The sequence below is a fragment of the Danio aesculapii genome, chromosome 9 (genome assembly GCF_903798145.1).
Source record: "Danio aesculapii chromosome 9, fDanAes4.1, whole genome shotgun sequence".
NCBI lineage: Eukaryota > Metazoa > Chordata > Actinopteri > Cypriniformes > Danionidae > Danio > Danio aesculapii.
This window is the reverse complement of record NC_079443.1, coordinates 39258823-39285801: the sequence shown is the minus strand read 5'-3', so window position 1 is coordinate 39285801 and position 26979 is coordinate 39258823. Positions and strand designations below refer to the sequence as shown.

General features: G+C 35.5%; 2 protein-coding genes and 2 non-coding genes across 6 annotated transcripts in view; all 4 read right to left on the bottom strand.

Annotated features, from left to right (window-relative positions):
• The window catches only part of clasp1a (cytoplasmic linker associated protein 1a), a 130976-nt gene extending 110245 nt beyond the window's left edge, over positions 1–20731 (bottom strand). For all 3 annotated transcript variants that reach the window (XM_056465662.1, XM_056465664.1, XM_056465665.1), the window contains exons 1-2: positions 20608–20731; positions 15824–16379 (exon numbers count right to left, since the gene is read on the bottom strand). In XM_056465662.1, coding sequence (XP_056321637.1) covers positions 15824–16018 — 195 coding nt within the window. In that variant the 5' untranslated portion in view covers positions 16019–16379; positions 20608–20731. The remainder of the gene's footprint in view (positions 1–15823; positions 16380–20607) is intronic.
• A 1793-nt stretch (positions 20732–22524) lies between these two features.
• Positions 22525–26146, bottom strand: nifk (nucleolar protein interacting with the FHA domain of MKI67). The gene is made up of 6 exons (XM_056464855.1): positions 25934–26146; positions 25554–25682; positions 23870–23978; positions 23567–23778; positions 23423–23482; positions 22525–23096 (listed from the first exon to the last, which is right to left on the bottom strand). Exons 1-6 carry the CDS (start codon positions 26045–26047, stop codon positions 22926–22928), a joined length of 795 nt encoding a protein of 264 aa, XP_056320830.1. The 5' UTR covers positions 26048–26146; the 3' UTR covers positions 22525–22925.
• Positions 23238–23364, bottom strand: LOC130235537 (small nucleolar RNA ACA64). Its single transcript, XR_008838410.1, has one exon. It is a non-coding gene; the product is annotated as a small nucleolar RNA ACA64 (small nucleolar RNA).
• On the bottom strand, positions 24061–24187 carry LOC130235536 (small nucleolar RNA ACA64). Its single transcript, XR_008838409.1, has one exon. It is a non-coding gene; the product is annotated as a small nucleolar RNA ACA64 (small nucleolar RNA).
• Positions 26147–26979: the final 833 nt, after the last annotated feature.

Below are 26979 nucleotides of genomic sequence, written 5' to 3'. Positions count from 1 at the left end.
TATTTGTGCCACTTCAATTTATTTCAGACAACCAAAAACTTAAAAAACCCTGGCCGAAAGGCTCCCAGGGATTTTTATATTTTGTGAGCACTGATACTTTCAACCTTTTTTAATTGCAAATACAGAGACAGATTATGACTTTTCCCCAATAACTTAATTGCCAAATGTGCACAGTGGAGTTTGGATGAATACTTACAATGTGTTTTTGAAAGGTAATGCAACTGTTATGCCAAAAATCCCAATGAAAGACATTGGCACAGAGAAAATAAGGTATTTGCATGTCTCGTAAGAGAAAAAACTACCTCACTTACACCTTTAATGAAAAGCATTAGTATTTGCACAATTAGGCACAATGAATTGGTTTTTCATCAATGAGAGGTAAATGATTTTGAACCCATTCATGATGAGCAATGATGATCACGTCTTAACATGATCTGTAGCTCAGAACTACATATTTATTTTGGAGTAATTTTCTAACACAAACCAAAAAACGAACAATAGGACATGACGAGCTATTATAGTCATACAAGCCCACTATTCAGAGGACAGAAACCACTCATTCAGTAACACTGACAAAAGCACAAGGCCAAAGAGATGAGTTACATAAAAAAGGAATCTCTTTCCCCATAATGCGTCTGTACACAAAACCACAGGATGCTCTGTTCATGTTCAAGCAGTGGAACGGCACATCTAATGTAGTGGAATTGAAAAGAATCAAGCACTGGAAAAACAGGCAATTTCAGAGTCCCTTTTGTAGGATGCTGTCCAATTCGTTATGTGTAGTATGTAATAAAAACATGATATACTGAATAAAAGCACAAAAAACTAAATAAATAGTTTTAAGATTCATGCAATTGGTAAAATTTTTTTTTTTTAAAAAGGCAAAAAACAAAAAATCCACCACACTACAACAACGTTTTTATAGTTAATGAAAACAAAAAAAACATTTTCGTTAACTGAAATAAAAACAAAGAGTTAAAAAAAAAAAACTAGAACTGTATTGTGTACATACAAAACTAACTGAAACCAACTAAAATTATAGCAAACACGTCCTTCGTTTTCGTAATTGTATTTAATACATCCTGTAAGCCATTTTGAGGTAAATCTATTTACTTCGCACTGCCAGGTGTTTGACTGTACAGCACCTTAGAGTCTATAATCCTGCTGCCATTGGCCAGATCAACCCGTTGTCCTCCTTCAGTCATCCTCGATGTTGCTTTCACGACAAAAACAACTGAACATGACAGCAGCACGGTGACAACATTAAATACAACCCGAGCAGACTCTTAAAAGTATTCATTTAACACATTTAATCCCAATAATGTGTTATATTTCTGTATTAGTAATCGCGATCGTGAACGAATCGTTCTTTTTAACCGGATCTTCTATGTGAACCGGTTGAACTAATTTACCAAATCCAACTAAATCATTTGAAACGATCTGTGTCTTCCTTAACGTTAAGCACTTATTTACAAACAACTTACTTTTTTATCATGCCTGATACCCCCTCTGACTCGAAATAAACCAATATATACTGGGTTATTTGGTTATTAAACAGTACACTGAGATCAGATTTGAGAAGCAGTGAACCGATAATACTATGCATGCGTGATTCAATGACTCAAACACAAACAGTACATGACAGTCTGCTGTGACTGAACCAAACTTGAACAACTGCAGCGCGGGTAAAACGAGGGCTTAAACGAGAAGATCTGGCAAAACGTAAGTTTATTTCATAACAGAAAATCAAATGGAATTTAAATAAGTGAATCATGCTTCAGTTGGGTTGCAAAACTTAGTTGTAAGAAACTTTTCAGTTCATGCTGATGTTTCAACTGAATGAAATTATGATTGCTGACTACATATTTTTGATATGTTGAGCCCAAACTTGGGAAGACTGTCACAACAGATCCGGTTCACCTTAAAGATCTGAACTTCCCATCACTACTGTTAATGTAACCTTAGAAGCAGCCTTGCACACATATTTTACTTAAGGCTGGCTTGTGGCCTGTTGTATTTGAATTTGAGGATGGGTAGATGGTAGTGTTCTTGTGTCCAAAAAGCCTGTCTTTGGTGAATTTCTTAGTGTATGAGTGTGTATGGATGTTTCCCAGTGATGGGTTGCGGCTGGAAGGGCATCCACTGCGTAAAATATATGCTGGATAAATTGGCGGTTCATTCCGCTGTGGCGAGCCCAGATTAACAAAGGGACTAAGCCGAAAAGAAAATAAATAAATACAGAAACTAATAAAAACTAAAACTAAGCAACTTCAATATATAAAAACTAATAATCTACCTCTAAAACTAATTAAAACTAAATGAATTTGAAAACAAAAAGTCTAAATGATTTAAAAACTAAAACTTATGAAAAATCCAAACTATTATAACCTTGCACTACACACAACAGTCTCACAAAAGGTTAATAGTGTGCAGTCAATACTGGAACAAACAGGAAGTCCTGCTTTAAAATCTTTATTCAATAACATTTATATCATCAGGTTAATGTTTGACAAAGGCCCCTGACTGAAATCCTTAATGAAAGCAATACTGAATCCAATATCAGAGATGCCAATAAAATATTTATGGACAGCAAATTGGATCAATCCTTATCAGTTAATCCAATTTTACAGATGCAAAACTATTGGCAATTATGGAAGTAACTCAATTTGGCTCTAGACTACAACCACAGGACAGAAGATAAAGGGCCGGTCAGAAGTGCGCCAAACTCTCTGATGATTTTAGCAATAAATATTTGAGAGGTTAAAAGCTGCAGGAGTCTGCAGATAGAGGAGAAGGGAGGGCAACAGCTGGGCAAGAGAGAGAGAGAGAAACAGAGGTGGCAGGTTGCCAAGTAAATCAGAGTCTCGTCTTCCGGAAGCTTTAGTAGCTTAAGAGAGACAGACTATAGCAGCCGCTCTCTGCATGCAATCATTCCCTAACTGTACTCTGGTATCCCGTCACCCCCTGCGTCAACACCATCATGGCGACCTCCTGCCGCCAGCTTGGCTTTGTGAACGTCACACGCAGTTCAGCGATGGGTAAGCATAACGCACGTGCCAGCTATCACACAGGTGCAACATAGCTGAAATCTGGCAGTGCTGTGGTGTTAGAAGAGACTGATGGAGTGATGGAGTAAGGTGAGGAGACAGAGAAACGGAGATCATGAGAGCTTGAATAATGTGAACTGACAGGACAGAAAAAGCATAGAAAACGAGAGGGAAAACCCATGAAAACAGGTGAAGAGTTTGTCAGCCTGTGGATATGCGGTTACTTAATTCACCTGAAATGCATAGAATTTTTGATGATGGTCACCTTTAGCTCATCAGGACCAGACAGAATCTGCAGGCATTTTTTGATATTTCTGCACAAAATTGTGTTAAAAATCTGCATATTTATTATGATTTTGGGAGTATCGCAACTAGGCTTGTGCCGGTATTCGGTAATGCGATAAATCACGGTAATGAATATGCACGATATTGTTATCGCGGGCACTTCAAAATACCGTGAAAAATAATAGATCCGAATTTATATTATTAGAACGCGCCTTAGCTTATTTTCCATCAACCGCTTGAAGAAACACTGCGTATATGCTGCGCAGAACTGATGTGCACTCTGAGATAAACAATCCCCACATGTAGAAGCACTGTGCGCGCGCCGCCGCTGCCAGCGCACTATAATCCTCACACGAAGAAGAAGCATGGCGGAAGGAGGAACGCTGCCGACAATTTATCCCCCTTTAGCTTATTTTCCATTAACCGCTTGAAGAAACACTGCGTATATGCTGCGCAGAACTGATGCGCACTCTGATGTAAACAATCCCCGCATGTAGAAGCACTGTGGCACACAGTGCATGCCGCCGCTGCCACCGCTCACTAATCCTCACACGAAGAAGAAGCATGGCGGAAAGAGGAACGCTGACGACAATTTATCCCCCTTCAAAAAAAAAGTCAGAGGTTTGGAAATATTTTGGGTTCCAAAAAAATGCAGAGGAATTGCTGATCGAAGACAGTTTCTCTTTGCACATTCACTTTGATATATTTGCTCAAGTTTACTTTTATATTGTGTATTGTTTTATTTATATTTATTTGTATTTAAATGTTTGAAGTACTTTTAGTTAATTAAAAAGTTATTAAAGTTACTAAGTTGATGAAACTGAATTTTTTTGTGTTTTTTTACCTGTTTCTCTAGTAAAATTACAATATTGTGATAATACCGTATACCGTGATAAAAGCTCAATCAATTAATCGCAGCATGAAAATGTGATACCGGCACATGCCTAATCGCAACTAAAACATAATATATGAAATAAAAAAATTATACTTTTATTTAACATTTACAATGCAAATCCAATTAGATCCACTTATTTGGTAAACTTGTTTGGTCTCTCACATAATGTATCTACTAAAAGACAAAATATTACTATATATAATAAAACATATGAACATTTTCATATTAGTTAGGGCTGCACAATATATCATTTCAGCATCGATATCGCAATATGCGTGTCCGCAATAGTCACATCGCAGGATATGCATTGTTTAGTTGAGTTTATAGTTGATCAACAATTGATAATACATGAAATTTGTGGAGTCATTGCAAAGTATAACCATAACAGAGTGAAACTTTATCATTTGCATGTGTTCTGAAGACATTTCAAGAGTGTTTGAGCACAAAAACGTACAACATTTGTACCTTTAATGAGGAATCATTTTACTGAATTACTACAATGAATTAGGGCTGGATGATAATTCGATATCGATAATTATCACGATATATATTTTACTCGATAAAACGATAAAGACAGTTCGATAATGTTTACGCACTATGCGTAGCGCTGCGCAGGCATTTTGTAGCCTGCCCTTCCGGATGCCGCACGCAGTACAAGTGTACAGACATACAGTGTTGGTTGCACTTGGAGAGGTACAAAAAAAAAAAAAAAAATGTCACAGACATTGTAGACAAGGAACATTGCTACACATCAGTAGTCTGGAGCTAATTAGTTATTTGCAATCCGACACAAAACAGAGCACCAGACGACTTGTGCCATCAGCAACACCAAAAACCTCATCATTTAAAACAATACCACCCTTACGAAGATGCCAATAAAATTACAGACCCATACAAGTGTTGGTAAACCAGTACAACTACCCAGCAGAATTTCATGTTATTATATTTGTTAGCTGTGCCTTATGAGAAAAAACTCCCAAAAAGACAGACAACCCAATCTCAAACACATCTCAATGAACACTTGATGCTTGCTGAAATCTACAGGCTGCATTTTTTAAGGGTATTTGTTGATATTGATAGGAACTTTTGTTGTCAAGCTTATGTTTCCTTTTTAATATTAAGATACTTTATTTGGAATTTTTAATACATATTGTCCCTTATCGACGGTAAAAGAACCAGCCTTTATAAATGACATCATCACAGAGGAGAAATCAGATGCTCAAGACATAATCTTTAAAATAATGACATATTAAAAATGCAGGAAATATATGACAGAAGAACAGTAGTGAATCATTAATTAAATCCTTATTTTCCACAAAGCGAAGCATCATCCACCCGCAGTTGTTTAAGGCGGGCACTAACTAAACATATTTACACTTTATATATTTTTCTTTGAAAATGTATCTTTTTGCAACAACAATCCTTTAAACTATTTTCACAGTTTTATTAACGAAGCGTGGATTGAGCAGCATGAGCCGGACAGTCTTTACAGGCTATTCGCAGCACTGATAGTATTCTTAAGTTACCTCGGAAAAATAAACTACGTCTGAAGGATGAGAGCGCACAGAAACCCTTTGAGTGAATGGAGATGCTCCCCGCATGCCTCAGTGTGATGCGCAATTTACAAAATGAGAGTCTGCATAGGCCTATTCGTGAGGTTAAATTAAAACAACGAATATAACTGAGATCTGCACATAACAGGTTTTTATGCATCCTGTAATATGCGATGCAAAGAGAGAGGCTCCATAAGTAAGGTAAGCTACAAACACTTGATGAAGTAATGCATGGATGCGTCTCACAACACAAAAGAATAACTAAACCTTTAAATGTCCATGCTTAATCAGTCATCGATAAGGTTGATCGATTAAAGGGTTATTGATAATCAATCGATCATCAGGTAATCATTAGCATCCCTAAATAAAATATATATTAAAGGATATTTCACCCTAAATTCACCATACCATTAAAAGGAGAGTTCATCCAAAACTGAAAATTCTGTGAGCATTAACTCACATTTAACTTGTTCCAAACCAGTTTTATTTATTTTAAAAAAAATTTTTGATGTTGAACAATAATATCCAATAACTTGTAGGGTAATGTCTTTGGTTGTTGAAAACTTAAAAAGTAATATTCTGTAATATAATAATGTAATACTCTGTATATTCAGTAACATATATATATATATATATATATATATATATATATATATATATATATATATATATATGAAAAATGAAAGTACCCACCCCCATTATGTTAGTAATGAATCACTCTCTGTATTACGCTGCCTGACTGCCTGTGGTTTCAACCATGTCTGGTGCTGAAGTAATGGGGGCGGGTACTTTCAGTTTACACTGCTACAGCCCCTTATGCTATGCACTGCTACAGCCCCTTGTGTTCAAACCAAACTAAGATCAGCACAGTTTTTCTCATGGCATGTTTTTATCCTTCATACATGTTGAGAGATCGAGTTGATCGACTTGATGAGGGAATACGTCTTAATATCCACACAGAGGTGACTTAATAAAGCATGAAGTCATGAATGATTTTAATCGTTGCATTAGTCTGAATGTAAATCCTCCCGTCAGGCAGCGCTGGAGTAATGTGAGTGGACCACAGCGCATCAAACGAAAGGTATTAAAATAAGAAAAATACACAACTCAAGACACTTAAATGCCTGTCTTTGGTGTATTTGAACCAGCTTTGTGATGCTCGTCCACAACTTCATGCATTAGGTTAAATTAGGCAGTCCAGTGTCTGTGTTCAGTCTATTACAAATCACAGACAGGCAGTCAGGCAGCGTAATACAGAGATTGAAGCAAAGCGTATCAAATGATCGGTAATTAAAAGGGAAAAAAGAAATATATAATAAATATATATACTTTTATATTAGACACACCTGATGCTTGTATTTGTACCAGCTCCACACCCACAACTTCACGCATTGGGTTAAATTATGCTTTACAGTCTCCTTCCATTGTATCTGTTTTGCCAAGCGAACAAAACCAACCCCGTAACGTCAGACACGGTTACATTCAAAAATGGCGGCGCCCCAGGGCTAAAATCTATAGTAAAACATGCCGTTTTCTTCTAAATGTTTACATTAATCAAATTTGTTTAATATATTTTCATTAAAGTGGAATCCAGTGTACAAAATAAGGTAAACTTGACTTAGTGCTTCATTTGCCCTTTAAATAAGTTTTCTATATCTATCTATTATAAGATGTGATCTATTCCTGTGCAAAACTGATAATTTATAGCAGCCACTATGACAGTTTTCTTCTTCAGTGTCCTTACAATCATTCAAGGATTATTCTAATTATGCAGATTTGGTACTCAATATCGCCTGATATAATTATCAATGGTTAAAACATCTCTACTTGACATTTTTATGCAAACTGTAGTATAATCCTGAACAATGCCTGCACAAAATTCATCATTAAACAAATTCATTATCCATGCAAATAATATCTAAATGGATAACATCAAAACAACTAACATCAAAATCCTACAATTTACAGTAACATTAAGTCATTTCAACATCTTTCTTCTCCAATTGTCACGACAAGTTTTGGATCTTATACTATTTGAGGAAAAGATTCATCTTCAGTTTTAATTTTCAAGGCAGCACTTGAACTTTTGTATATATTTGAACACTTTAAGTGTATAAAACAAATAAATTGTACACATTTTCCTGAGCTTATCATGATGACATAACATGCAGGGTCCGCATGTACCACCTACCAAATATAGGATGACTTCAACTCAACATTCCTGCACACACTGACTAAACAAACATTGCACGCGGTTATGCAGCCGACTAAACTTTGAGCCTTGCTCAAATGACAACAGCAGCATTCTCCACTACAGCGGTTCAATACAAGACACGACGCTGATAAATGTTTAACTAACATGGACATATTGTGAACATATGCCATTGCTTGTTAAGTGGCTTTCTATCACATCACCACATTTCCTAATAGATTCCCCTTCCTGTTCACTGCACAGAGACAACCGTAATCAAGCCAGCTGTAGGACTAATTCTGCAAAAATGCAAACTTTGTGGTAGAGAATTAAAGTTTTACTTGTGGCACAAAAGTTACTTGCAACCCCCTTTTTCAGAGTGACATTTCAGAATAGAAGAATGTAGGGTGGGACTCGATTTCTCTTCTGTTGGGAAATGATTAGATCGCATCTATAGTCTTTCTTTGGAATAATGTGCATGAATAGCTTACACTAAGACCAGGACTGCATTTCCCAAAAGTATCATAATCCTAAGAGACTCATACAAATCATTGTCTTCAGCGGTTTCGGTCATCAACTTAATAATAAATGTGTATGTGGTCAGTTTCAATAGATCTAGGCTAATTTTGTACCACAGAGTTGTTTAAGTAAAACCTAAAACTTATTTTTGTATTAGCATTAATTGTAAAATTTCACTGGCTTTATTGTTGGTTCACTTTCAAATGATTTACAAATGTCTTATAGGTGAACAAATAAAAAACATTTACAAATCATTTGACAGTGTACCAACAATAAAGCCGGTGATATCTGCTATATCCCAAAAAGCTTGTGCCCACTAGCGCCATGTGAATATGATTTGGGAATTTGGTTAACAGGTATAAAAAGAAAGATAATCAATGTTTTGGAATCTAGGGAAGCAAAACATAACACTTAACAATAAAGAGAGGTGCTGTACACAACAGTTGCTTTTTCTTTGAAAGTCACATCTACCCCAACTATTATGAACTCAAGGGTGATACAAAGGACACAGAACTTACACCAGCAGCATGAAAAAAAAAAAAGACAGTCTCATGCCCTTCTTATCTTCCCCTTCATTTTCCTCTCCCCAGTCGGCCATATTTCCTCTGTAAGCGGCTTAGACAGAATATTCTGATGTCCTTAAGCAACTTGAGTGGTTTGCTGCAGACATACATTTATATACATGAAGAGTAGTCCAAGTGGCAGATATAAACCATAATTGTCTAAGACCAGAGCTGTGTGCTATTCAAATAAACTGAGAAAGAGTGAATTTAAATTGATGAAGGATAAATGCACAAAAGTCATTCAAATTTAAGTAGAATAGAAAGCAACTCAAAGAAGTTGATAGCACTTTATAGGGCTGCTCGATAATGGGAAAAATCATAATCACAATTATCTTGGTCATAACTGTAATTACAGTTATTTAAAATGATTATCAGAGGGCCAAAAAACTGAGATATCGTTTTTAACCACTGTAAATAAGATTGATAGTACAACTTATACATTTTAAAGATCGTTAAATTTCACAATACTGAGGCAGAATAGGACAAACTAACAAAAAGGTCTCACAATTCTGGAAAGAAAATAAATACTCTGCTTTAGGCATCTTCACATTAAGAATTAAACTTGATTTGTTTCTTATTAAAGCTACAAACGTAGCTTATGTGACATGTGTTTTTTCATAATCGTTGGAAGCCAAAATCGAAATCGAAACTTAATTTCGATAAATAGCACAGCCCTTGCACTTTTCAAACCAGGGTACACTTTTAAAGCAAATAAGATACCTTTAAGAAAATAAGTCGGCAAAATTAGTCAAACACTAGGGCTGGGCATTTAATCGTAATCGACATTCAAAATAGGGTTGGGTGATGTCGACCAATTTGGCATCGTACGATGTCTAATATGAAACATTGCGATGGACGATGGCATCGTCGTCATAGGCGGAATAATTAATTAATTCATAACAAATTAATTATTTGTAGCCTACCGTTTCAACTACCTAAATCATAATAAATAAAGATAAGTTACACACAGATTACCACCTGTCAATCACTTTTCGCGGGAGTCTGGCATGAATAGGCAGAGTGATTGGTGTCGTTTTAATGGCGTCGACACACTTGGTTGGTAAAAAAAAAAAAAAGGTGCATGACCAATAGTATCTGAGGTTTTTGCAAAAATTACTAAGTACAAGCGCGAAAGCGAAAGACTGAAGCAGTGTACTGACCTGCTGACTGCCTGGATCCGCTGTCTCGAGCACATGACAGTGTGTGCGCGTCTGTGTGGTCACGTGATGTGCATTGTCATTGGTAGTGTGGACAGAGGGCTGTTAAGAAATGCTAGGTGAAACGCCAGAGTGGATCGTTTTCGTTCAAAAATGCCATTTTAAAACTAAGACGTATTAGTGTAAAAGGGGCTTAAGTGTGTATTTTTTTCCAAGCGGATTTGCGACGGGGCGGGGCGAAGGATCACGATGCCAGCTCAGCATCGTGGTGTCAATCAGCCATCGGTGATGGACGATGGCATCGTCTATCGGCCCAACCCTAATTCAAAACTTTTAACTGATGCAATTTTTCGAGGTTGATTTTTTTTTTATTACTTTCCCTACTGGTATGAGGTCTCATGACCCCGCTGCATTGCGTTACGTTATTTCGCCAACATGTTAAGCATGGACAACTTAAACACTGAGACAATTGAGCAACAAGAGCAGCTTGTACCAAAGAAAAATGCATATTTACTGTACAAAAATCGTCACAATAAATAAATAAAATAATCTTTCATTAACCGTAATCAAGTTCAAATGTTTAATTAATCGAGATTTAGATTTTAGGCCGAATGGCCCAGTCCTAGTCAACACTAATAATTACATTTATTGTCAACCAATCTAATACCACTTTAAGTTGAAATGCAATCAAATAATTTTCATGCTATTCTAATTAAACATCCAAATTCATCTTGAATTAAAAGCCAGGCCAATTATTAATTTCTGTATTCATTTGCCCACGCTTGATGGTTCCCTAGTCCAGAACAGTTTTCTTTGCACCTCAGTAAATAATTGACTCACTAATTTTACAGACTGGGCAGAGGCAAAGCACTTGGGTTAAGATGAATAGACGACTGATTAATATGCAACATCTACTGGCTGAGAGCTACATGTACTTGCCAACACAAATTCATCTCCATCCTGCACGGAAAGACAGTGTGTTGACAGGATTTCGTCCTTTACTGGCTAAACAAGTCCTCTGGAGTAAAAAGTCTAGACTGCATACACATTTACATGCACTGTGGTGTAAACATGTCAGCACAAGCCTATATTAATCAGATTTAAGCTCTACTACACCATTAGAACAGACGTAACCACAAAAGCTTTTAATTCGGGTTAACCTAAGACTTGAAAGGGTTATCAGAAACGTGCAGGAATGACCACAACCAACACTCTAAAAATGGGCTGGGTTATTTCTACCCAATTGTGAGTGTAATAAGGACTAACCCAACTGCTGGATTAATTTTTTTTAATTAAATTAATAGGACAAAATTTAACCCAATGTTTAGGTTAGTCCATATTTTTTCCAATTTGGGTTTAAAATAACCCAGTATTTTTAGAGTGAAGTGAACAGTGTACAAAGTGGAAAGCAAACTAAACAAAAGGTTGAAAATGCAACTTATAGATAAGTCAGAAAATCAATTCAGCTTTTACTACAACCTACATAATGAAGCCAGAGCTGACAAGCGCTGTGAAGCTTATAAAGCATGGAGTCAGCATTATACTTCAAAAGGCTAAATTGTCTTCCGATATGAACACATCTAACATAAAGAGCCAACCTCACCCAAACCCTGCCCAAATACTTTCCACACTACTCCCAACATCAATTGCTGTCTGTCAAGGCTGGTGCTTGTGAATAAAATGTGGCATGAGCTAAATCACTAGGCAGTCTTTTTTTGAGGACTTGGTGACATCCAGCAAAACAGCACTTTCCTGAAATAACCCTCCTGGCATTACTAAGAAATGTATTAGGGCTAGGTGAGGTAAATCAAAATCATAAATATATTTATAATGACTTTATTTACAACGTAAAGCAACAATGCATATTATGCTATGAATATTGTTTCTTATTTGGTCACTAGATTGCTACAGCACCAACTGTTCGTTTTCACATGACTTGCAAGCATACAACATTTTAATAGCATCTCTGATTTGAACCTAGCAATTATAGCTGTAAAATAGTTTTTCTAATGCTATCTTTCACATTTAATCAATTCAAAACTGGTTCAAGCGTAAATTTACATTATTACTTTAGTGTGTGTTACCATGATTTAGTGTTTGGTAGTTGTGTGGATAAGATGTTTGTGGGCATCAGCATCTGCTTTTGGTAGTGTTTTTGTATGCGTAACAATGTGTTGATGTTAATGCTTCAAAACATTGGCACATCAACATTGTATTTAAATCAAATAAATGGTGGCTTATCATAAATATTAGGGCTGCACAATATTTGAAAAACTGACATTATGATATTTCATTTTTCTGCAATATACATTGCGATATGAGTAGAATTTAACAAGATGACATATAACGATTTCAAAAGATTAAATAATTTTACATTGACAGGGAATGCATCTGCATAATATATAATAAACAAATGACAAGCGTAAATGAATACAATAGAACAAAGATACAATGGTTTTATGGTTTAAAGCAACCCAGAGAGTCTGACTGGATTGTGGAAGAGAAATTAAATAGTCAGTTGTACAAAAATAACACCATATACAGTACTCGACATTCATCAACACCTGTTGTCTTAGGACAGTTTTGAAAAATGTTATTGGTCCACTTCAATTGTTTACTAAATGTAGTGTTCATTGTAAAAATAATTAAATACAATTGTCCAAATGACTTAAATGTACTTGAAATCTTACACAGTACTTAAAAAAAGTTCATTACAGGGTTGCACAATATATGGTTTCAGAATCGACATTGCAATGTGTGCATTCACAATTGTCAAACTGCAGAATCTGCAATGTTGAGCTGTGATAGTCGACGAGCAATGAACACTGTACTGTGTTATTTTACATTACATTTGATTATTCAGTTTTTCTACCTGAATATCTGACTAATGTTAACTCTTTAGAAAACCCTAAAGCACTGCTTCTTTCACTTTTATATTTGCTCTATTTTTTTATTTTTTTGCTTGCAATTTGTTTGATTCACTCCGCTACCAAATTATCCCAATCAATTTCAAGTAATGGTGTTATTCCAAACAGAGCTATTCAAGTCATCTGATAAAATTGCATTCAGATCGTAATATACAGTGTTTCCTCTAGGACTTTTTACCAGCTGTGCATTTATGCAACAAGTATGTCTCCAACATTTATTTGATTTGCAAGGAATATTTATGAATGTCTCCAATAGACTAACAGAGCGGTATCAATGCATCCTGAAGTAAAGTGAAACGGCTATACGTCGTGTTTGCTGGCCTCACGCATCTGTCAGTCAGCCAGTCAGTCATTCAGTAAGCACGTAACCTTAAAGGGTAAACAAATAATGCACAGCACTACTACTGTTACAGAAAAGTTTGCGCTGTTATAATTCACTTATCTTTTAATACGCTTTGGTGCGATTATCACCCGCTATTAAAAAAAAAAAAAAAAAAAACACGACTGAATGTGTTGAATGAGAAGCTGTAATGTAGCCGTGGCAGGATCAATTTTGGTGTGGCGCCCTGCCATGGAAGAACGAATGTAGCGGAAACCATGATACATAAGTCCCAGAGAAATAAAACAAATCGCAAAGGCAGATTTTTCCAATATCGTGCAGCCCTAGTTCATTATCATCCCAACTCGACATTGCAGATCCTGCGAAGTGAATATTCGCACAATATCGATGTTGAAACGATACACTCAAAACTTTCAAAAATTAGGTTTGTTGTTTGCTCAAACTACGTATTTAATGCCCAATCCACTTAAATTTGTAAAAACTAATAGGCTTAATTCAGTCGTAATTTTTTACAGTGTATATTGTGCAGCCCTAATAAACAGACACATTAATCTTTTACGGTTTCGAACACGTTTTTAACACTAAAATTCAGTCAATCACAGCTGCCATTCCTAAACTGATTTTATTGTACCGTCGGTGTATATGAAATGGCATTCATTACTTGAAACATAGCAGTTACAGAGTCTGTTCAGTTGCAATTATGATTTCTCTGTTTGGGCGGGGAGCAATTATTAAACATAACCACTTAATTACACCAAATAGCTGCTAAACAGAAATATCATGCCAGCAATCACACAGTCCTAATGGCTGTTATGAAATATTATCCATTCTTGTTATAACAGATGCTGGCTGAAACATGAGACTTCATGAAAGAATCCTCCTTCCGAAGCAGGTTCAAATGAGGTTGTTTCTAAAAACGTGCCATTAGTTTCATTCAATATAATGGCAAAACATTGAGCCTCAAATTCCCACAACATGATGATGTTACAGCATTTAAATGAACACAAAACACGGAACCGATTTTTTTCGTAACACTGACTGCTTGACATAATTACAACTCTTTGTTTACAAGCTGTTGGAGGAAGTGACATCAAAGATAAACAGGCTCCGAGCTCTGTCAAAATAATATCTCCCAATCAGCAAAACCTACGCGAAACGAAAAACAGACGGACAGCTCTGACTCAGCACAGCGATGCTATAAGGTCAGGGCGAAATATTCGAAATACAAATCTCATGGCTGCTCCTTAAGAGGATTTTTGGCATGATTCCCATGAAACACTTTATCTCCATTAATTGCCGGTGCTAGGGTTTAATATTCTTGGACATGAAACCAGTAATTGAGTACAAGCCATCCATTTCACCATGCAGTCCCCTTTAAATGCCTACTGTAGACAATGTTCAATATAAGAAACCCATTGCATTCATCGTGTAAAAAATAATGACAACAATAGTGGCCTGAAAGTCAATACTGGCCCGAGTTCTTGCATCAAGATGCACAAATCGAAATTAATGTCATCAGTTAGCCCGTCATCTACACCTTTAAAGGGATACCTCAACCACAAATGATATTTCAACATTCATTTCAAACCATAAGAACATTTCCACCATTAATAATTATGAAAACTTTGCTTTTGCATTAGCTGTAACTGCACTGACTACAACTACATGGAAATGTTGTGTTTAAAAGCATATAATCTCTCATCATTTACACACACTCAACTGGTAAACTTTTATGAATTCCTCTCTTTCACAAAACAAGATATTCTGAAGATTATTGGGGAGAGAAGCAGCCAACGACATACATAACAGTCAAAATTAAATGACTGTTTTTCCTCAACTTTCTTTAGTATATGTTGTTTTGTGTTCAACAGAAAAAAAGAAACTCAAATGTTCAATGTTTGGAGGATAAGTAAATAATGGCAGAAATTTTTTTTTTGGGGTGAACTATCCCTTTAACAGTAAAAAGTCAGGTCAGGGTTGACATGAGGGCAAGTAAGTGATGACCGGATTTTCATTTCTGGGTGAATGAATGCTTTAATTATGATCCAAGGACGTAGACACAAAGTGAAGTCTCTCATTGTGTCCGATCTTGGTATATATCAACGTGAAGGCCTCTAAATGTTCCAGTGACCTCAAAAGCCTGCTCCCTTTCGCTCAAGGGATCAATTCAAGCCCTCAATTCTATGCCAGACAACAGCCTGAAGGAGATTCCAAAAGAAAAGCATTTGATTTATAACCTTATCCCATTGAAACAAGGCACTTCAAGACCCTTTATTATTGCAAAAACTCCATCAAACCTGCAGGAAATGTCTGTTAATTATCGTAATGCAATAAAACACCCCTTACCTTAAAGTTGCTGGAGTTAACCCAAGAGGTGGCGATACCGTCCACCATTTTATCCAGCGCAGTCTGGTCACTCTCCAAGTCCTGACACTTTTCAGCATCTGTGATGTAGTCGATGAGCTCCGGACCCATCTGCAACCTTCGCGCAACATCCTTCTGTAGCACCTGGGTCAGACAGTACTCCATATTGGGCTCCATGGCCTACGATGTCCTGCCACCACGCGTGTGGCAGTGGAAAGTGAAAAAAATAGGCCTTTAGCGTGTACAATCCAGGCAAAACAAGAGCACACGCTTATTAATATCCTGTGTTGATAAATCCTATGAATGCCACCGGCTGGCAAGAAGCTGAGTGGTAGGGATGTCGACTCAGGAATGCAAAGAATGCACCATATGTGACGAGACAACAGCTGACGAGAACTGCGAACTCGCCTTTTTGTCCCAGCCAAAGCACTAGTAGCAGTGGCAGAAGCGCTCACGGTTGCGGCAGGAGTCGTGGTAACTAGAGCAGGAGAGAGAGGGTCCGGCGGAGCGTTGCTTCATAATTCAGAAGTCCTCCCTGCTAAGGATGAGAAAAGGGAGCTGTTAGTCGAGTACCACCTCTGGATATCAAATGCCAGTGCGGCAAGACCTGCATTTTTGTCGGCTCAGATCAGCAGCCACTTATGAGAAAAGCAGAAAAAGCCCTTTGATGGTGACATAACTCAAAGTCCGGCTTGCATTCTCTTAACTATTTATTTGCTGACCACACATCAGCTGCACGGCTTTGTGGGAAAGCAATTCCACTTGTGTTGAAGGGATAGTTCAACCAAAGAAATGTTTAATGCTGCTAAGGACTCTTCTGCCATTCAGACCCATTTGCTGTTTAACAAAAAGTAACACAACAGTTGACTGTATGATTTGAGTACTATATTCTAAGTCTTTTAAAGCTATTGCTCTTATTCTGTCATGTACGAGTGGGTGCAGCCATTGGAACCTTATTGGCTTGAGAGTTCAGGTCTAATTCACTGCCATTGATTTTAAGCTGTAAAAAACAGCTTGTTAAAAACAACTGGGTATTTTGTAATTATATTATTCTTAATTAATTCTGTTGTTTGTTATTTCTAATAATTTGTCCCATGGCCAACTGAATTTAAAGTTTTAAAACAATTTGGGGAAAAAAAAGAATATGCGCACATATTAGCAACATTTGGTAGAACAAAAAGGTCGACTGTCAAAGTCATTTAAGTTAAGAAAACCAAACTTAATTGAGGGTGGTGGGCCGACGCTAAATATACCAAACTGTATTATATTACAATAAAGTTGCCATGGTAACTTCCTATTATTTTTTTTTTCAGATCTTTTTATTAACATTTTGGTCAATTAAACAACTATTTAAAAAATATTTGAAAAACAGAGACAAATTATCTTTGCTCCAACAGAGCCCCCCGCCCCACTGCACCATTTATATACAATATATTACGCACATTTTTAATCTGTTTTACATCACGTCATGATATATACATACATACATACATACAATAAAAGTAGATAAAAGTTCCCTTATATGTTCACTCATCTGTTGTACAAATATACGCACACAATGAGTCACAATACGCTTAGCAAATATAAAATAAAGAAATAAAATAACATAGATAGAAATTAAAATAAAATAAAATGGAGGGAAGGAAGGGAAAAAAAAATTGAGAAACAAATAAACAACGGTAAACCTGCATTTTGCTCTATATATGTCAGCACCGGCTGCCAAATAAGATAAACTGCAACCCTTGGTGGAGTACCGAATCTTCTCCATTGTAAGGCGGTACGTTAGATCCACAATCCAATGATTAGTATTTTCCTAATTTAATAATATATAAAAATATAATGAAAGAAATACTTTAATTGTATTAAAAATTATATATATTTTCTACATTTTACATCGTACTTCTTATAATAAAACCATAAACAATCTCATTTATGACACAATAGAGTTCAATGTTTTGTTTTACTCGATAGTGAAATATATGTGTCCATGTGCCACACATGCATATGTCAACATCTAAAAAAAAAGTGTTTTAGTGTTTCATGACCCTTTAAAAATCTGATTAATTCACAACACTTAATTGAAACATTTAATTTCAGTTTTGCTTTTTTGTAGCTCAGAAATTAAACAAACAAAAGGTTATGCTAAATTAGAAATGACAATCTCTGTTAGAGGGATTCGCCTCAACCTTTTTACATTATTTGTCCCAATCTGATTGGTTGGCGGGTCAAATCAAAGGTTACCATGTAGGGCTGGGCGATTAATCGAAAAGTAATCGAAATCGACATTCATAACCTATAATCCATCAAATTATTTTCAATGACTTTTGCATGTGGTTACATGACCCTGCTCTGTTAAGGCTGATTTAAACATCTGCGTCAAATGCACGGGTGTGGTCTGACGCAGCCTTTGCGTGGTCGCACACTCGTGCACCTCTCAAAAAATGTAATCACACATCACACAATTGCACTACATTGAAGATGATTGGAAGTTGCATCAGAGATGCTTTGAGACGGCATTTTTTTTCTATTGCAATAAAATTATTTACATAAAATATTTGTTTTCAGAAGATTCAAGAAATGCACTGTTTACAATATTATTTACAGGATATACAAGAGCTCTTTTATTTAGAAGAGATATTGCTTATTTTCTACTTTTAATATGAAAAACACTGAAAATAATTAATTGTGTTTCCAAAAGTGCAAGTTATTTATTTGTAACTGCTGGTTTTAGGCGATGCGTGTTTTAATTTCAGTCATTTAACGTTGATGTTTAATAAAGATGTTTAATAAATAATCATAGACAGTAGTTAGTATGCGTTTCCTTTAATTATTTTAAAATCAAGCAATGCACCCTTCATTTAGAAATCTCTCACTTGTAATATGTGAACATATTTACTGTACAAAACTTATCAGTGAACTATGAGGGCAAAAAAATTCAATGAATAAATAAAATAATCATTCATTAATCATAATCGAGTAAAAATGTTCAATGAATGGAGATTTTGCTTTCAGACTAAATCACCCAGCCCTATTACCATGGGACAACTTTGGCCCGTGGGCCCTAGTTTGGGCATCTCTAAGCCAGTGTGGAAAAATGTGTAATAAAATACATGCAAGAAACATTTTTGCCCTCACTTTAAACCTCAGATTAATTCACTTCTATTGTAATGACTGGACCTTGCAGAAAAATGCACCAATATAGATCAAAATTCTAAAGCATTTTTATTATTATTCAAATATATGTTTGACTAAAAAAATACTACTTGACAGGTATTAATTAACATTAAGCTCTGGCTGTTACACCTTATATTACACAGCAACCAAGTCATCACTTCAATACTTGCCTCACGATTGCTTTGAAGAAAAACAAAAATCTTTTAAGGCACCATGGAAATAATCTGGCTGCAATCACAGTTGGATACAGCAAAGTGTATTACTCTGATAAGCAGATTACCTGATGCTCGCCAGACTCCATTTTTTTCTGAAAGACATCATGAAATGAATAAGAGATGTACTATGTCCATTGATCAGGGCGGAACTTTGAAAATGATGAATGTACATGAGACAACATGATCAGTATTTGAGTGCAAAAAAAATTGAACAAAAACAAAACAGCAAAAATAAGAAAAAAATTTGTGCATTACTGAGTTTATATGCTCAACAAAAATGGATAAAGAGTAAACGAATAAAGAAATATTTAGCATGCGCTCTACTACATTGGCAAACAACATGAAGTTTCATTCAAACTTGTGTATAGCAGTGCTGCTGAGATTAAAACAAATATAGTAAAATGTTTAAATCTTCAAAATTCATTCAAATTGCAATGCTGATAGTATTAATCAACATGAAAAAATATAGAAAAACAAAACAGAGCAATGACTCACTAGTGGTCTATGGCATTTGGTAATGTGTTTTGGATCGTCACTGTCGCAAGCGGTTTTGGTTTTGCTTAATTTACATTACAAGTCTGTGCCTGTACTTCGTGTATGTAAGCAAAACAATGGTAGGAGAAGACCTTGCTATATCTCTCAATTCTCTATAGATCAAATCAGCAAGCTGGAGTTCATCACTTATGAACTGTAATGTCAAACACACATATGTTATATGTTATATTATATTTCAATGCGTTGAAGCATGGTTTATCTGTGCCTTGCTCAAATCACATATCATATGCTTCTGATTACGGCTTAATTCATCTCTTTTGTGACTTTCGGTGTTTGACACGTAAATTTAATAACTCTGTAAAACACAAGCTAAGATGCCAGCAAAGTCATGCAAGAGCATACGTTCTTCACCAATGATTGGTTTAAAAATAACAGTGATTAAAATTAAAATCACATTCATAGTGCATTTCCATAGAATCGATGCATCAAAACAAGCTCAAGTTGTATGCCATGTAATGATTAAGGCAGATCCTACTTGATCATCAGTGTAAATACATTTACCCTGATGCTCATGTAGTATCTGTCATTCCCCCTAAACGAGATGCTTTACTCCCAAGTCCATGTTTTAAAATACCTCATTGTCTATTATATAGGTTAACATTTATAAAATCAACACCGTTTGGATTAAATCTGTATCAGTATTTAATTAACAACTGTTTTCAAATCATGTCTGGGTGAATTTGATTCTTTTTCATTGATCATCTAGCCGGTTATGCTAGCTCTCACTAGCCGACCGAATAAACTGTCAAAACTCTGGCGATTTACACCGAATTGGCACATGTAAACGACAAGCTTGATTGAAAAAATTGGTTATATACTCACTCTTCCGAGTCTAGCGGTGGATTCTGAGAGAAATGACACGGGTTGGTTTATTAAAGGTGAACGAGGTTTGTCTCTCCAGCCCTGCTCCTGTAGACACAATGATGGAGCAAGAATGCGCATGCGCCGGACACCTCTGCTCTATTACTGATTTAATGTTAAATACGCGTACAGTTTTGGTGTAAACATTAAATAGTGGCATGTGTGTTCCATATTTTGTTATTGTGGTAAAAATCAAATGTCTAAAATGTGAATTTTGTCCCTTTATAACGTACGCACACAATGCGAGCCATTTCTCTACTATACGCACCTTTACCTTAATAATAAGATATTTTTGCTCTTATGTTTTAACTGTTAGTAATCACAGTGGCCAACAAAATTATTGTTTACATTCGCATATCAGAAATCCTCGGATTTCCTTCCGTCTCGCTGCCACATGGTCATTTTTCCTTGTGCAGCTAAAACAATGAACCTTTATGGCAAGCCGTTTTAACAATTAGTCATCTCTTTTCCCATTGGCAATTAAAATAGGCAATTACACACATTTAAAACATTGTAGCCTAAAATAAACATCATTTTAAAAATGAATTATTAAAATAAAAACTTTATATTTTTATATTTTTTATATTTTAACTAAAAATTTAATCATGTTACACAAGTTGTATGCCGTACTAGCAAAAAGGTCAAAGAATAGTTCCCAACAGAACACAATAGGGAAAAGAAAACCTTAATTACTAGCAAATAATTTCTAATAATAATAATTCCTTGCATTTATATAGCACTATGGACACTCAAAGCGATTTACACAATGGGTGGGGGATCTCTTCATCCACCACCAGTGTGCAGCATCCACCGGGATGACCCGCCAGCAGCCATATTGCACCAGACCGCACACCAGCTGATTGGTGGAGAGGAGACAGAGTAATGAAGCCAATTATGATATGGGGATGGTTAGAAAGTCATGACGCATAGAGGCCATCAATATTCATCAATAAATCAATATCTATACCATTAAATAAAAGCTATGAGCTTTTTAATGATAGAAACGAATTATCCGTTCACAAACAATAAAATAATCAAATTCACTGACATCTCATTACGATTTATTCAACTAAAAACGCATTTATTCATAATAAATTGTCTTTTCACTTTAAAGGTAATGTTCTGTGGTCTGTGTTTGGTCACTTTATCCTCTCCCAAACTCCTGGTCATCTGGCTGAAACAGTAAAGTTACTCCAGTGAAACAGCACTGAAACAGTTGAGCTTCATTCCTTAAAAGTCTGCATCTGGTTGGAGCTCAAGGCTCATTCAGATCACTGGACTGTAAACGTCAGCAACTCACCCTTGTCTTTTTACCAGTTTTAAAATTGTAACGTCAAATTTTAACAACCCACCTCTTCTGCACATATTTATCTTTGGGAAATTGACAGTAGAGTTAAATTTCGAAGATGCTGTATACTACGGAACCCTGCAATGGTAGTTAAGTACTGCCCTCACATCTTTGAAATGACCCTTTTTAAACATTTAATGTTATAATTTTGTAGTTGAGGAAAACATGTAAGTGGGCTATAACAGCATAAAGCACTAACACAACTCTTATTATCGTTAGATGCTTGAGTCTGCAGTGATGCTGTTGTAGCACAGTACTGTATGATTGGCGGAATTAAGCCAGCAGCATTACATTTCACCGGATGTAATCATACTGCGCTATCCATATACATAAACTTGTACAGTAAGGTGGAAATAATGTAAATGGCTTGCCATACGACCAAACCACAGTGAAAAACGCCTGGCTCCATCTAGTGGTTATTCTTAGTCATTCATGTTTCCATTGATGTCCATTTTCTTCACAAAACTGCTTGGCTCTCATGCAAACTTCACAAAGGCACCTTTCAGAATTTAGTGTTGAGTAAAATGTGCTTCACTGTTATTAAAGCAGTTTATTTTATGGTTTAAACATGTTTTACATACATTGCAATGCAACATATGTGAACAGAAAATGTGTCAAATACAATGAAAATAATGCTTTTCATATTAACACTATACATCTGCTTTGATTATTACAGTCACTTCAGCAACTCTATAGTCAACCACATTGTACCCTAAAAAGTTACGGGCACAAAATCTGCATAACACATGCCTCAAATCAACAGATTCCTGACAATCAGGATAATATGTGCGAGTAGTATGTGCGGTCCTCTTCTCCAGCCCTAGGGGAGAACTGAGAACTAATCGCATACAAATGGCTCTGAAAAGCGAGTCCAGCGTCCCCCTTCTGAATCAGGGAATGAAAAGTCTTTATTAGTCACTGAATTCTCCTTTTAAGCCGCTTCTTCCTCTTCAGCAGACTCTTCCTCACTTTCTTCCACATCTTCGCTGTTTTCAAGGACTGGTTTGGCTTTGATGACTATTTCATCATCAACATCATCATCCTCAACTCTGATAGACTTTCTCCTCTCCAAAAGTGAAGGTGTGCACACTGGAGTAACATCCTGAACGCAACAATAAAACAAAATTAAAATTAAAAAGGATTTCAGCCTCCATTTACACCAGATATCAGCCTCGTGATCAGATTGACCTAAAAAGGGCATCTTAACAACATGCGAAAAATAAAAAATAAAGTACACTACAGTAACTGTTGGCACATGGGTTTCATTGTGTGTCAAAATGACAGACAATAAGCTTAAAATGTACCATTTTCTGTCGGCACAGTTATCTTACTCCAGTTGATGGTTCCAACTGAAATAATTTTCAGTACATGCCAAGTTAAACAGGAGTAGAAAACAAAAATAAAACTCAATTAAATGATTAGACTAACCTCACTGCACACTGAAACATTTGCTTCTGACGGAGCCTTTTTAGCTGGAATCTGTGCAGCCTGTAAACAAAAAAACAACACGATCAAATTAATGATAACATCTTAAAACTCTTAATTAAAAAGTACACTGACTGTAGTACTTACAAATCCTGGGAAATCATAGTCAATGCCTTTTGCTGCCAGTCTCTTGCGCAGCTTAGACTCTTTGTTTAAAAGCTTTGTGCCAACTTTCTTCACATCATCTTCGGTGTGTGTTTTGTTATACCGAGTAACTGCGGGCCGCTTTGGCTTCTTGAAGCCAGCAATAGAGCCAACAAAGAGCTTTTCATGAACCTTCTCAGGTGGAATCACGTGACCTGAAAAGTACAATACACAGCATTATTCATGAAAAAACATCACACACAGATAAAAAAAATTAAAATTATTAAAACCATGCTTTCATCTCACATTTTATGATGCGTTCCCCCATAAGGTAGTTGTTCATGGTTTCAGCCACAATCTTAGCAACTTCATCACACTCAAACTCCACAAATCCATAGCCTTTGCTCCCTCCAGTCTGTGAAAGATGACAGTTTAATCATTTATTAGTTAAAATCTTAAAAGCAAAGCATTATCACCTAGTATGACTATTGGGAACTTGGTGTTGGCACATGGGTTTCATTGCACAACAACATGAAGTTGGCAATAAGCTATATGTACCAAATTACTGTTGGCACAAAAATCTTACCCATCGCAACAAAATGCCAAAGGTAATTTTCAGATTGTGCCTTTAAACATGTTATATAGATGAATTAAAAACAAGAAATCACAAGATCCTGTTGAATGTTTACAGCTACATAAAGAGAAAAACACTTCTCTACTAACTAGTTCATGAGAAATGGTAAGAGTATACAATTCAGATGCAGCCTATGACCATCTGAAAGCAACCCCGCTGGGAATCAAACAAGATTCTTCTAAAAATCCTCTTAGAATCAAATTGGGCCTTATTGGATTAAACGTATTTATGCAAGAGGATCTTATGCGTTCCTTTATAGGATTCCTGGTAGAACTCTTATTGGTTTGTTTGGAAATTACAGGCCTTTTCTGATTTTGTTTTTAAAACAAAAGCAAAGGAAGCTTAATTCTCTGTGAAACTGGCCAAATGTTATTTAATTTATTATTAAACAAAACATCTGCCATTAAATCCTACTTGAAGGGAAAGTTTAATCCAAACTCTGTCAATATTTTAGTAACACTTCTTTCACCTTTCTTCATATTTAACATCAGGTCATTACAAACCAAGGTGATAAATTGCTTATATCGTTGTTACGCCTGACAACTCAACCATAACCCTTTGTCAAAAGATATTTTACAGAATGTTGAAAACCAGCCACCACTGTAATCTATAGTAGGAAAAACATACTATGGGAGTCAATAGTTACACGTTTTTAACATTCCTCAAAACATCTCTTGTTGTGTTCAACAGAGGAAAAAAATGGAATACGCGAAAAAGCAAAGGATGCAGGAATTTTTCTTTTTTGGGTGAACTATCCTTTAAAAATGTTTAGATATACTAGTACTGGAAAACAAAAACACAAAAGAAAACATGAATATCTCGAGTACATAAAGCAATTACTTTAGCCCATATGAAGAGCCGATAGGTTGACCCGGATGGATTTTCAGAGGATGATCATATTTTTAATATTAGAATCCAGTTCTCTAGATAACTCTCAACAACGTTAACAATTTTTGTAAATGACAATTTAACTGTAATATGAACTGTATTGTACTGTAGGAGTTGCACAGTATGTTACAATATTTTAAAGTTGCATTGTGAAAAACCACGGTCTACTTTATAGCAAATGAATAAAATACTGTGAATTCATATACAGCAAGATAAAAGGTGCTGTGAATATAAAACACAGTAATTTTACTGTAACTGATTTACAGTAAGTTACCAGTGAACTGAAATTTAACATGAAGATACCATTAATATATCGAATACAAAAAGCAAATTACAGTCTGATTTAACAAGTATTTGATTCAGAAACCCCACATTAGAAGGTCTTAACAAATTGTATGGAGCAATTTACTTTATACGTCATGTCATTATGAACTAATGTGATAAATAAAATGCTCTAACACGCCTTACCTTTTTACTCCTGGAAACTCTCAATCGTAGGACTTTGCCAAACTGCTCAAAGTAAGATTTCAACTGAGGCTCAAACAGTCCTCGAGGAAGATGACCAACATACAGCACTCCTGGACTAAGCGTTTGACCCTGAAAGAGGACCAAACAAATTATGAAGTCGCATTCAATGCAAAAACTAATATTGTATGTAGCATGTGCACCGTAAACAAAATTGTAACATTACATTTGTACCGTAAGTGTAAACAAGATTCATCTTACACAACCTTACTCTGGCTACAACATACAACTGATTAAAAGTAACATTTTGTCCCAACCACGTTTTTAAAGCGAATCTGAAGGACTGTCAGGCTAAATTCAGGCCACATGGCCACGCATCATACCGTTTGAGGACGCTTCTTCACTTGCTGCACTTTCTTCTGAAATTCTGCGTCCTCTTTCGGATTCAGAGCTAGCAGTCTTTTCGCCGGCTTGTCTGATGATTTGCCTTCTGTCATATTTAAATCTAACAGTGGTCAAATAAATAAAACTAAACGTTTTGGATCTACGGTCGTACGGCTTCTCCTAAACCACGTTGTGCCTCGTTCAGGAAACTGCTAATGCAAATGCGACAATTCACAATAAAAGCCTACGACAGCTACAAAATAAAAGTCAATTAAACCCACGGCGTTGACTCAGGTTGTGCTATGTTATTTATTATGTTTTAATAAATATTTACATCTTCTTAAATTTCCTAAATACTTAATAAATAAATAAATAAATAAATAAATAAATAAATAAATAAATAAATAAATAAATAAATAAATAAATAGTGGGTTTGCGTCATTTTCTTATTAACGTTAATTATCTTAATATTTTACTTGTTATAACTTATCTACCCAACTAAAGTTGTGTTATGCTATTTAATCTGTTTTAATAAATATTTACATCTTCCTAAATTTCTTAAATACTAAATAAACAAACAAATAAATAAATAAATAGTGGGTTTACATTGTTTGCTTATTAATTATCCTATTATTTTACTTGTTACAACTTATCTACCCAACAGTATTGACTAAGGTTGTGCTGTGCTATTTATTACGTTTAAAAAATATTTACATCTTCCTAAATTTCTTAAATACTAAACAAATAAATGAATAAATAAATAAATAAATAGTGGGTTTACGTTGTTTACCTATTAATTATCTTAATATTTTACTTGTTATAACTTTCTTATCTACCCAACGGTATTGACTAAGGTTGTGTTATGCTATTTATTATGTTTTAATAAATATTTACATCTTCCTAAATTTCTTAAATACTAAACAAATAAATAATCAAACAAACAAATAAATATTGGGTTTACATAGCTTGCTTATTAATTATCTTAATATTTTACTTGTTATAACTTACTTATCTACCCAACGGCGTTGACTAGGGTTGTGCTGTG

What these genes read in the sequence shown, in the direction of transcription:
- nifk (XM_056464855.1), bottom strand. Translation starts at nt 26,047, where the DNA reads ATGACAGAAGGCAAATCATCAGACAAGCCGGCGAAAAGACTGCTAGCT. An exon ending in GGGGGAACGCATCATAAAAT is followed by an intron (nt 23,779 to 23,869) that starts GTGAGATGAAAG and finishes TGTACTTTTCAG; the next exon opens with GTCACGTGATTCCACCTGAG. An exon ending in ATGTTTCAGTGTGCAGTGAG is followed by an intron (nt 23,097 to 23,422) that starts GTTAGTCTAATC and finishes TGTTGCGTTCAG; the next exon opens with GATGTTACTCCAGTGTGCAC.